This window comes from Amblyomma americanum, chromosome 4 (assembly GCF_052857255.1).
Source record: "Amblyomma americanum isolate KBUSLIRL-KWMA chromosome 4, ASM5285725v1, whole genome shotgun sequence".
Taxonomy (NCBI): domain Eukaryota; kingdom Metazoa; phylum Arthropoda; class Arachnida; order Ixodida; family Ixodidae; genus Amblyomma; species Amblyomma americanum.
The window spans coordinates 190,756,856-190,769,149 of record NC_135500.1 but is presented as its reverse complement, the minus strand read 5'-3'; the positions used below and the strand labels follow the sequence as shown (position 1 = coordinate 190,769,149).

The following is a 12,294-nucleotide window of genomic DNA, read 5'->3' as shown; positions in this document are numbered from 1 at the left end:
AATGGGTATTAAAACCATGGGCACGAAATGTGGTAACACGCACACTTGCAGGTTCAAGCGCAAGACCTGCATTCCCACATGAGGCAAACATATTTGTAGCAAAAGCTACACTAGACTAGTCAGCGGCGCATTTCTGGTAAGCTTCCCTAGCCACTACTGCGCATGCACCTCTAGTTGCACCCAGTCACAGGCCATAGTCACAGGCCACAGGTGTTGATGCCCCACCTTTCCTCAAAATCCAATTTTCATCCAATTTTCAATTTCCTCTTTTCTTCTTTCCCTCCCTCCTTTATCCTTTCCAGTTCAGGTATCCACCCAGATATGCAACACTTACTCTGCCACTTCCTTTCCTCAAAAACCAAACAAAACAAGTGAGCCCCCAGTGTTCTTTGGGTTCATTGGCATTCATTGGGGTTGACAGTTGTAGAGGCCATTAATTTTCCTTTGCCTTGATTGTGTTCCCCCACATTGGATAGGCAGTGCACCCACCCTGGCACCCTGGCAGGTGGCAGTTAATGGCTTATCGGGAGAGGAGGTTGGTAACCCAATGAACATGCTGCACTGCAGTGCTGCATGTCTGCCACAAAGTAGCCCACATCTCTCCCTCACCACAGCCATCTACAATTGGCCTCCCCTGAGCCAGAGAGCCAGTTAAGCACCCCTCCTTTCCTCAAAATCATTGGCCTGTCAATGGAGTCAACGCCAATGAACACAATGAACACCAACGGATTTCACTCTGTATATCCTGGATCAGCTGAGCTAATCCACAAATTTTTTAATAAATTGCAGCATTAACTGACTTACCTTGGTGCACGTCGAGTAAAAGTAAAAGTAGCAGTCGTCATTCTTCCTATCATGGTTAGCAGCCATCACTTTTGCTTGGTGCTACCTTGGGCTGTTACGTTCCTAGTTGTTGTGCAGTTTCTTCCTTCAAGTATACTGCCTAGCTTTTTACCTGAAAAAGCAAGACAAAAGGATACTTGTTGGCATTTTGCGTGGGCAAAAATATGTGAATGCACGACAACTATTCAGAGAGAAAACTTCCATCAGATTCCCTGCCACGACAACTATCCACACAGAAAAATTCGGTTTGGTTTGGTTTGTGCGGTTTAACGTCCCAAAGAGACTCAGGCTATGAGGGACGCCGTAGTGAAGGGCTCCGGAAATTTGGACCACCTGGGGCCCTTTAACGTGCACTGATATCGCACAGTACACAGGCCTCTAGAATTTCGCCTCCATTGAAATTCGACCGCCGTGGCTGGGATCGAACCCGCGTCTTTCAGGTCAGCAGCCGAGCGCCATAACCACTGAGCCACCGCGGCGGCTTTCAGAAAAATTCCAACAGATTCCTTGCTACAAGTAAACTGTTGTACCTTTAGTCATTCTCAAAATACAGAAACAGAAAATGCAACGCAAAAAAAAAAAAACTATTATTTCCATACAGCCATCATAATTAACCAGTACAATTTTCTGTGGAACCATATGGGTTACTGCACTCTCCTTTTACTGAAGATAACACAACATAATATTCATAATAAAAGAATCTGCAAGGAATACAGCCCTAAACTCTTACAAGTAAACTATTCAAAGGACTAAACTTGAATACAAGGTCACTGCGACTCCAGCAGAACCTAACAATCTGACCTGAGCAACCCAAAAAATCTCGAAATGGGGCCAGACTGGATTAATTACCTCAAAGCAGAAATAGAACCATGCAAATATCTAGGAGAGATCTCCAGCTACAGCAAATACCCAATTGAAAATTAGCATGCTGTGAAGCACACCTGCTCCTTATTCCTGAATTTGCGCTTAGATCACCTCAAAGAATTGGTTTAGTTCTGTACAGTAGTCAACAGCCATTACAGGCACACAGTGGAAAGGACACCTAAAAAGCAGGAGATAATTCTTGACCCAAAGCGTTCCAGAAAATGAAGACAAAAAAAAAAAGAAAAGACAGACAAACACTTGTCTACCTTTTCTTTCTTTTGCCTTGGTCGTTTTCTGTGCATTTTGTGTCAAGAATGGATTACCAACTACAAGCCCACACCTGTTAATGTGAAACTGATTTTCTCGATAACCCATTCTTTCCAGTAACTTTACATGGCAAGAAGGCAGCTACAGCAGTTATGAAAACACATTGGAGAAACCTATCATTTCACACGAAAAAATAGGAAATTCCCCATGAGCCATAAATTAGTTCTCGGGCTAGGTGCACCTAGTGTCTGTCAGTGACTTTCCTCATACAAAAATCGGACTACCTAGCCTTCAGGTGTACAAACATTCACTATTCTAAAGCCACTAAAGTTATCTACATCTAGTTACTGCTGTAGATGCAAACACGCTACTCACTTGGCAGGGAGGCGTGCCTTTCTTTGGTGAGCTTATGTGTGTATCTGCTTTGAGTGTGCCTACGACGACAAACAGCAGGAGCTGCCGAGTGCTTACAGGTCAATACCGACAAAGCACAACGGGTGACGTGGGCACGGCAGTCGGCCGGGCATCCTAGTTGCCAAAAAACATACTGGCCTGCACGAAACGGCACGCCACAGCTCAGTCACAGGCTCCTGTCAAATTTAGCGCCACAGGAATTTTGTCAACAATGGCATCAACATTTTCTATTTCTTTGGCTTCCTCCCCTGGACACAACTAAAGTGCTAAGGGTCAAAAAAACAGAACCAGTGCTAGTTCGCACACACTGCTTCCAAAGCTGGGCCAACCAGATGTCACACTGCATCTTCTATGTTCTTTTAAGGCAGTCGATCTACGATCATGCTTTTCCCCGCACATTAGAAAACCTGCCAGGCAGTGCAGCACGAGAAGCTGCACACACGGTTGACAGTGCATGCAATGTGATGAATGTAAGTTCCATGCACAAGTGCTCAGCACTAGCGTAGAATCCCGGCATAAGAAAAAGCCAGTGAAAATGACTGAACCAGCAAAATTTCACAAATATTGCGCAACCATAATTTTTCTCACAATTTAAATTTGCAAAGGCTAAATCGAAGTGGACCTTCTAGTCACATGAGTGCATGAACCAGGCTTTCAGCACATGTCGCAACCTACAATGAATGAATGAACCCCCTAGTCATCCCAAGGCATGGAATTTGTTATTAAGCTACCCGGATCTGTCAGAAAGTGATGAAGGTTCACGAAGTCTGCCAGAAGTTACACACAACAGCCCTTTTTTAATCTTACTACTACAACCAGCATTGCAACTTCTAAGCAGCACGCACTTGCTGGTCGAAGAACAGAAGAAAAAGTTGAACGAGGTCACACGCTTACTCCACGTAGGGGGCACGAAGAACTAAAAGGGGGCAAGCGACTAGTACGAGCAAACAGAGCCTATTAACGCTTTCCATCTTCTACGACGCATCTCGGAGACGAAAATTTCGCAGTCGGTTTTGGAATTCCGTCGACAAAGGCAAAGCACGAGGCGTTGACGCAGTACTGGCGGAAAGGAAAGACCCTAAGGAAAGACCTTAACCGCAAACCAAAGCACCTCGACGAAAACGAAAGCTGCGCTTGCGCAATTAGACGCGTTCCGTCGCGAGGCATGCGCGAGCACGGTTTAATGGAAGGCGTTTCCGCAATGTCACGGCAGCGTTCCGGAAAAGACACAGCGGAGATGCTATTCCGGTAGAGTAAACTGGTTGCGAACACGGCAGCACATTAGGAAGGTGCCAGCGAGTGCGGGAACAGAATTAACCAACAATAAAGCGCCCAACTACGCTGAACCACAGCTTCTGTCGCAACAGAACGGCGTTGAACCGCGTCCTACACGGTGCATGCGAATGCAGCCCGCGTTCCATTCCAAGCCAGTCGCCGAGGAGGCGCAAGGAAGCGCCCTTTCGACGCCGAATTTCGGCACGGCGGCGGTGTGGAGTCATTCAATCCGAGTCGCGAAGCGAAAGGTCACTACACAAGAATGCACACTAGCCGGCGTCCGCTGCGTGCGGTGCGCAAGAAACTACACCCGGCAGCAGCAACCGCGCAAGCGAAGTTTGGGCAGCTCAGGCGTCAGCGGGAGAAATTAGGTGCAGATGTTTTCGCCAACGACGGGGGTACGAGTGAAAAAAAAAATAAAGAACTAGGGGATTCTGTCTGGAGCTCTCCTAGGCCCACTTCATTCGCTCGTTAAGGCGGAAGTTTAAAGCCCACACACCTCTCTTGTCAAATCGGCGACAGCCTTGAAAGAAGGCGACATTTGCGCTTGTTCTATTTGCAGCGAGCAAGGATGGAAGCAATCACAAAATCAACACGTTTTCAGCTTAGGCTTAACCAGGGAGCTGGAAAGGCGCACGCTGCTCTTATACCGGCACGGAGGACTCACAGCGTCAGGAAAATGGTGCGGCACATATTAAATTAGCTCCGGATGAGCACAAACAGGAGATAACGGGAAGCGAAGCTACAAAACGCGAAAGCAATCTTCGGAACTTACTCGCTCAAGATGGCACAGTTGAAGAGCAATAGAACTAGGAGCAACAAAAATAGATGGCGCTGTCGGACGACGGGCGAGCTGGAAATTAGGAAGTGGACTGGTCGTTTCCCTTTTGTTTTCGACTGCAAAAGCGAAAACGATGCCTCAATTGGACCGACCGGTTTGATTGTAGTTGCATGGAGATTTTATATTTAGAGAACATAAATGTTATTTCAGCATCATTTAACCGCTTAGGAACACGGCGGAAAGAAAATTTGTAACCGATAGATGTCGACTGATAGCCTTGCGGCATTAATCGACATCGTGATGTAACATGGCGGCCTTGTGCGCGTTGAAATCGGGCGAGTTTTACAAGTTCATTCACTGGCGACTGGAATGTGCGGAAACTATGCAGTTGCCGTGATGAGACATCGAACACGTGCTGGCATTGCGTTTTGTGAAGTTTTTGTTACTTCCTTGTTACTTCCCCTTGGCTACTTGTGCTCCATTTCTCATGAGCCGAGGAAGAATGTCACATTTTGTGCTTTATGCTTCAATTGTTCTCGTTTACCCTGCTCAAAGAGGCCAGAGATGGAATATCTCGATATTTGTTTTCTTATTTGCATGTTCTGACTGGTTTTGTAAACTGTGGCTGTAGTTCTGCTCCTTATTAAATAGTAGATGTAGGCGGATTGGACCGAACCGGAAAAATCTAAGCAGATGCATTTTGCCGTATGTCTGCTTTGCTCTGAGCAAATGTCCACCTGCCGTTACCAGTGTGATGAAGCTGCAACGGCTATAACTGCTCAGCCCCGGTTACAACTAATAAAACTGACATCTGTAGCCTTGGGGAGAATGATAGTTTGGAACCTACAGGGAAAAAGAACTATGTCAATTGCTGTGATAAAAACTTAAGGTGCGAACAAATGTAGGGCTTTGAACCAAGGAATTATCTTTTGTTATTTAGTGTTACGCTGTCATCCATTAGCCATTGTTAACTAGTTATGCGGATAAGGCAAAAATTGTATAGTTCCTGCTTAGCACGTAATGACATGAGGAGAAAACATACTGGGGACCGGACTATACCTATAGATATCATGGCGTTACCTAGTCTATTTTTCATTTTGACATGTCGCAGCAAAAGTAGGAAAGCAAACAAAGCAGTGAATTCATCTTAAAGGCACAACAAGGTTACAGAACAAGAGCTGTCAGCTCCATTGAATTGTATCACCCACATGTGTTGTAGTTGGTTTGAAAGAAAAGCTCTGGTTGCAGTACATATTAATTGGCACGTGCATCAGCACCACAATATTTGGAACATGTTTTTTGCAATAAAAAGTTCGGTAGTAAGTATAAGGTAGCTTTTAAAAATTTCCTGTATATCTTGGAGCATGTATTGTGCCTCAGCTGCTGGCTATTGACTAAAACGCTATGCACCGGTCTTATCAACTCTCATTAATCATTTTAGACATTGCTAGCCTTGTGTGAATTTGCAGGAGTTATAACGGCATATATATGGGGCATTGTTACCTTCCTTTCATTCAGTTTTGGTCTTGTACATGACAGAATTGCAAACAATGCCAGGAATAGTGTTTCTTACTGTGACTGATATGACTACTTCATAAGTTTAAGTGACTATTCCTTTATCGATATTATCATTTAGCTAACCCCATCTATTCTGCAACTATATCTGTAGCCCTGTGTTCTCTTTTTGTTTAATTTCCTTAGTACAGGCCCTCATTTTAAAAGCATATCCCTGTTTATCCTTAATGGCTGTTTGTTGGCTTTACAGCAGCTACCCCTTGCTTTTTTTCAATTGGGCTGCATGTATTGCTGTGTCCAGGAATCATAATGTACGTATCTCATGGCTAGGTTATTGATGTCATACATTTTTGATCTTTTTCATCTTGGGAACACATCTTTTGCAGCTGTGCTATCCCATGACGTCTTGTGCTAATGCTTAGTCCTTTTATATCCTCTTCGTTGCATCATTACTATGCACACCTTACGCATGCTATCGATGACCACTTGCAGAAGAGAAAGTGTGCGGCCATTTTGAAAATGTAATTCCTTGTGCACCTTCTGCAGCACAATTGTCAGAAATCTTAAGCCACAAAACTTTGTTGAGAAACTATTACTTCTGGAGATAATAAATTGGGGCATTCCCAGTGCTAAAAGCAGAAATTCATTTCGGTTGCAGTATATTGTTCAGCCCTTTGCTGATGCTTATTGAAGAGCTAGACAACGTAGCTTGTGCGGTGAGGTCCAAAGTTCAGTGGAATGTTTATAGGTGAACCAAATCAATTATGGTTGAGCAAATATTTTTTTTTAACATTAAGATTGTATTAGCGAGGGGTTGAAAGACTGAAGTAGCCATCAAAGTAAGCAAACACTAGCTTGCCTTGCAATGTTTTAGGCTCTGCAGCAAATGCGAGAAAAAATGATCAGTTACAGCCAGTGTGTGCACCACTCTGCAAATACTGGAGATGAGTACAATGGCAGTTATGCTTGTATGTTCATGCTGCTTGCTGCAGGGGGCCTGCTGCATTCCGTTCGCCAGGGCCGACTTACCAGCTGGGAAAAGACAAGCTTTATGTGTTCCTCGTGCGACTACCGCTCGTACAAGTGGGCCCACATTGTGCAGCACCAGCGCACGCACACGGGAGAGCGACCGTTTTCCTGCCACCTGTGCCCTGCGCGGTTTGCTCAGAAGAACGACCTGACCCGTCATGTGCGGTCACACACAGGAGAGCGGCCATTCAAGTGCCGTATTTGTGGCTTGGCTTTTTCCAGGCCTTACATTCGCCATCGGCATGAGCGTGGCCATTTTGATAAACAAGATCACAGTTTTTAATGGAAAACAGAAGGCCTAGAAAAGATTTAAAGAATAAGTATCCCCAAAGAAGCATCTTTTGAGGAATCAAACTGTAAAGTGCACTTGCCCATGGGAGAGAGGCCACTTGGGTATTATGTTTGCAGGTTGACCTTTTACAGACCTTACATCCACCATCGGCATAAGAATGGCCATGTTGGTAGACAAGACCAGAGTTGTTTTTGGATAATGGAAAGACTAGGCAAGAATTAAAGGATAGGTAATACTGCAGAAACATCTCTTAAAAGAGTTGAACCATGGTTACTCCAGTTGGGAAATGTGACCTGCGATGGCTGGCTCAGTGTCGCAATGGCTGGCTTAGTTAGAATTGATAAAACCTTTCACATAAGAAAAAGAAGTGAAGTACACAAAACTTGAACTTCTATCATTTTGTATTTATGACGAGTCATGTCTTATCATAAAGGGTATGCCTTCATCCAGAGTAAATGGTAATTTGTGATGTTAATTTGTTTTGGTTTGTTTTTGCTGGGCTTTTTTTGCTTGACTTTCATTTTTGCTTTCTTGATTGTTGCTTTGCTCATGTGAGGTTTTCTTTTGTTTCTCTCAGCACATGCTCCTGAGGCAATCATGCACACTACTTTTCTCTTTTGTTATGTGTTATAAATATTGGCAGTTTTTGTAAAATTTTCTGCCATGAGCAAAGCTCACATGTGCCAGATTTGACCTGTCATTTCTTCATTTCTTTGTATTTTGTTCCCTCTTTGCATGTTTAAGCTTTGAGATGAACTTAACCAGCTGAGTCGTTTTTCATTCTTGCAGCAATATATTTCTGAAAGGTGGGGCACCTTACAGTTTAGTCTGTGTTCAACCTGGCCATTCTGGTTGCAGTGATTACTGTATGTGCATGAGTAACAAAGAAGTCATCCAAGCACTAGAATTAGTTTAGTGGTGGTTGCATCAAGCATACACTCCCCAAAAATGGTTTTAAAACATGGTGTGAACAAGGGATTAATAGGGGTCCCGAGACGTCATGTTTTAAAACAATTTTTGGCGAGTCCATGTTTTATTCAACCACTATCCTTCCCCCCTGCCAAACAGGATTCTCTTGAACCCTTGACTTGAATTAGTGCTAGTCAACGAAAAGTATATGAGTGTGCATAAATCAACCTTGAATCATGTTACATGACAAACAGCTTGCCTTCACTAGTGGTTTGGTTTGTACATTGAGTTTATTTTATTTTGTTATTTCGGTTACCTACCATTATGGCCCAGATGGCATTATAGTTTTGTAAAGTTTTTAGTTTTTTGTTGTTGATGTTTTTCAGATATTTGTGACTCATACCTGGTTTTTCCACTTGCCAGCTTTTTCACTTATTCATTCAAGCATGCACTTTTCCTGCACGATGCATGCAGTTCTATATTTTTTGTATATGTACATACATATATCAAGTTTTAATTAAAAACTTCAGTCTTGAGTGAGATGCTTGTCCTGTGTTTGTATTTGTTTCTCTGCATTTTGTCCCCTTATTGCGGTTTCAAGCTGTCATGGTCAACTTCAACCATTGAGCTCATCTTTCAGTTTTGCGTGAATATATTTCTAGTATGCGGAGTTCTTCTATTTTGTTCGACTCTTCTCTGCTACATGGCCTTTCGGGCTACAATGATTGTTGTGTGCACATACAGGGTAAATGTAGCACGTTTTAAGAGCTGCTACAAAACATGTCTGCCTAATCGTCAAGTGATATCTGATTGGCTGCAGCCCTTCATGATCCATTTCTGAAGAACATGCTTAGTTTCAATTCCTGAATGCTGTGGCTACAAAGCTGGATACAATGATGGTATAAAGGCTGGGTTAGAGGAGCCTGTTGCAAAAAGTAAAGAAGTGAAAACCGAAGTAATGTTGAGCAGCCTCGGAAGGGAGCAATAGTTTACAATTGGTAGCCAGATGCTGGAAGTGATAAAGGAATCTACCTAGGACAGATCGTGACCGCAGACTCGAATCATGAGAGCGGAATGACTAGAATAAGAATGGGGTGGGCGCATTTGGCAGGTTCTCTCATATGTATTATGAATGGCAGGTTACCAATATCCCTCAAGAGAAAAGTATATAGTAGCTATATTTTGCCGGTATTCACCTATGAGGTAGAAACATGGAGGCTTTATTTACTTATTTATTTATGTTTGCTTATTTATAACGAATGATTATGAATGGCAGTTTACCAATATCCCTCATCATCACCATCAGCCTTACTACACCCACTGCAGGGCAAAGGCCTTTCCCATGTCTCTCCAATTAACCCTGTCCTTTGCCAGCTGCATCCACCCTTTGCCTACAAACTTCATCATCTCATCCGCCCACCTAACCTTCTATATCTTACCGGTACTCACCTATGGGGCAGAAACGCGGAGGATATTGAAAAGGGTTCACCTTACGTTAAGGACAAAGCAGAAAGCTATGGAAAAGAAAATGACAGTTGTAACGTTAGGAGAGCACAGTGGGTCAGGGGAAAAACGCGGGTTAATGACGTCCTAGTCGAAATCAAGAGGAAGAAATGTGTTTGGGCAGGGCATGTAATGCAAAGGCAAGATAACCGTTGGTCCTTAAGAGTAACGGACTAGATTCCAAGAGAAGGCAAGCGTAGCAAAGGGTACATGGCAGATAGTTAGACGGGCAGTTGAGATTAAGGAGTCTGTAGGGATAGGATGGCTGCAGCTGGCACAGGACAGGGTTAATTGGCGAGATATGGAAGACGGCTTTGCCCTGCAGTGGTCGTAGTCAGGATGATGATGATGATGTTGCAAAAAGGGGGTACATCATTTGCAGCACCTGCTCAAGGACTGATAATAGAAAAGCAATGTAACTGTCAATTTCCTTCAGTATAAAGTGCCGCCTCTACAACTAGTAAAAGAAAAATCTTCTACAAAAGTTGGTAAGGTCCTCCATTTGGGTGAGTTAAAATTTCTACAACCCACTAAAAAGTGCTGAGCCTCACCTCAATCAGAAGGTTGTTTGAGCAGCTTTTGAAGTGACTTGGCAAGTTAGCATCCACAAAAACTCGTTCCTGGGGTTGTTTCTGAGTGCACAGATGCTGTCACATGGATAGAAGCCAGATGAAAAAGTGTGGGTAGGTTACATTTCATGTCGAATTTTTTTCATGTAACAAAAAAATGTTTGGCACGGAAGTACTGTGGCCTTGGTAAATGTTGAAGATTTTTCTCTGAAAAGTTCAGGAACTAGAAAGTCCATTTGCTGCTGGTGAGCATGATCGAACAAACAGTGATTCCATGGAATTGCCGTGTAAATATGGCAAAAATTGTGTATCTTTTTGTTCACAACAGTGATGAAGGTTCCGAGGGCAATGAAGTCCCCATCATGCAGTGCATTGAGTATTGACATACATGATTGAAATATCCCCGTGACAGGTTGATGCCTTGTGTAGAGGATGGGTTTAAATGAATAAAGAAAAAGAGGCGTTTTGTACGTGAACAGCAAAATTTTTGTTAAGGCCTTCCTGCAAAAATCCTCTATGTCCAGTGCTTAATGTCTGACTACATCGAAGTGGGGCCTCTAGTTATTCAAGCACAGTTGGAGAGGGAAATCAAGTGGGAGAGAGAGAAAGTGGCTGACAGCTATTTTACTCATCGTTTTAGACGGAGTATATAGTGTACAAAAAACTGCATACATACAGGATGAAAATAAAAATGGTGCAAACTAGAAATCACTTACTATCTTCTCTGAGAGGTGGGAAACAGAAAGAAAAAAAGATAATAAACGCCTTAGAGCCTTTTTTTTTATTTATTAAGGCTGGAAGCTTTCTTTACTCATGAATGTTGGCGGGGGGGGGGGGGGGGGGGGGGGGATACTTTGCACTGTGTTTCCCATTGTTTTTGGGTAGCCTTGGAGCTGAATGGCCAGCTCTGGACTGACTCGTGGTGTGACGTCACGGGTTTCCCCTTTTCTTCCAGCTTTTGTGTAGCGCTGCCGACCTTCATCCTTTAGAAAGCATGTTCATGATTCTTATTAAAAGTCGCAGTGAAATTTTCAAAACGATAAAGAAATGTTTCGACCACCATTGACATGAATAAAAATGGTTTCCTGCTTCTGATCCATGCAGTCAATATATTCTAGCGCAGGGGAGAGGGTCCCTGACTTTAAGCACTGTCTATGTCACTGTGTGGGTTATGAAGTCAGAGACAGCACAGAAGGGCAGGACAGAGCAAGGCACTAGAAAGAGAGAGGGCTGATGTCTGTTATCTTTGTCTGTCGTGTGCTGTTTTTCTTTGACAAGAACATGCTGTCGAATGCAAAAGTGGAGTAAAGTGCACCTCAAATTTATGCATCACAGTGTCAAGTTTTTGGCGTTTGCAGCAAACAGGAGCGAGACAGATAAAAAAACGGAAAAGCTGAGATGTCTGCAGATAAACGTTATTTCCCTTTTGGTTGTACATAAACACGAGAAGTGCCTGCGACACGGTGGTATTAAACAGCTAATTAAAGCCCACATTGTATACTGACTATGCGTTTTCTCCCAACTGTAATAACTGGTTCAAGTTAGCACCCCATGGCACCTGCTCGGGGCCACTTTGTGTCCTTGCGTGGGAATGTTAAGGCCAGCCTGCAAGAATTTGCTTAGGTCTGTCTTGTTGCTGCTGTATTGAGCATATATATTTCTAAGAAGATCTGATAGAAAGCTAGAAGCATCACCTCTATGCACTTGTCATGAATGTGTTTATATGTATGGCTGACATTATGGTGTTTGCTCAGAATATATTTCAATTTGACGTGATCAGGAAGTATGGACTTCACTTCATTGTCCTAAAAATACGTCTTCCAATCAGAACATTTGCTGGTATTACTAACTTCAGATGAACCAATATATAAAGTACCAGTGTAGTTACTCAAAATCAGTAAATTGAAGCATTGTAAAACCTTTTCAAAGTTCTTGTCATATGTTTCCGACTTTTCTCAAAGACCTGCATGGTACCCATAAATTCTCCGCGTACATTATGTGAAACTAAACAAAAGTCAAATTAAGTGGTTTTG

The 12,294-nt window shown here is 43.2% G+C and overlaps 1 protein-coding gene across 2 annotated transcripts in view; it reads right to left on the bottom strand.

The window, feature by feature from the left end:
* Positions 1–4,561, bottom strand: part of LOC144128881 (uncharacterized) — a 57,927-nt gene extending 53,366 nt beyond the window's left edge. For both annotated transcript variants that reach the window (XM_077662654.1, XM_077662655.1), the window contains exons 1-3: positions 4,439–4,561; positions 2,350–2,526; positions 805–955 (exon numbers count right to left, since the gene is read on the bottom strand). In XM_077662654.1, the coding sequence (XP_077518780.1) occupies positions 805–870 (66 nt within the window). In that variant the 5' untranslated portion in view covers positions 871–955; positions 2,350–2,526; positions 4,439–4,561. The remainder of the gene's footprint in view (positions 1–804; positions 956–2,349; positions 2,527–4,438) is intronic.
* Between the last annotated feature and the right edge of the window lie 7,733 nt (positions 4,562–12,294).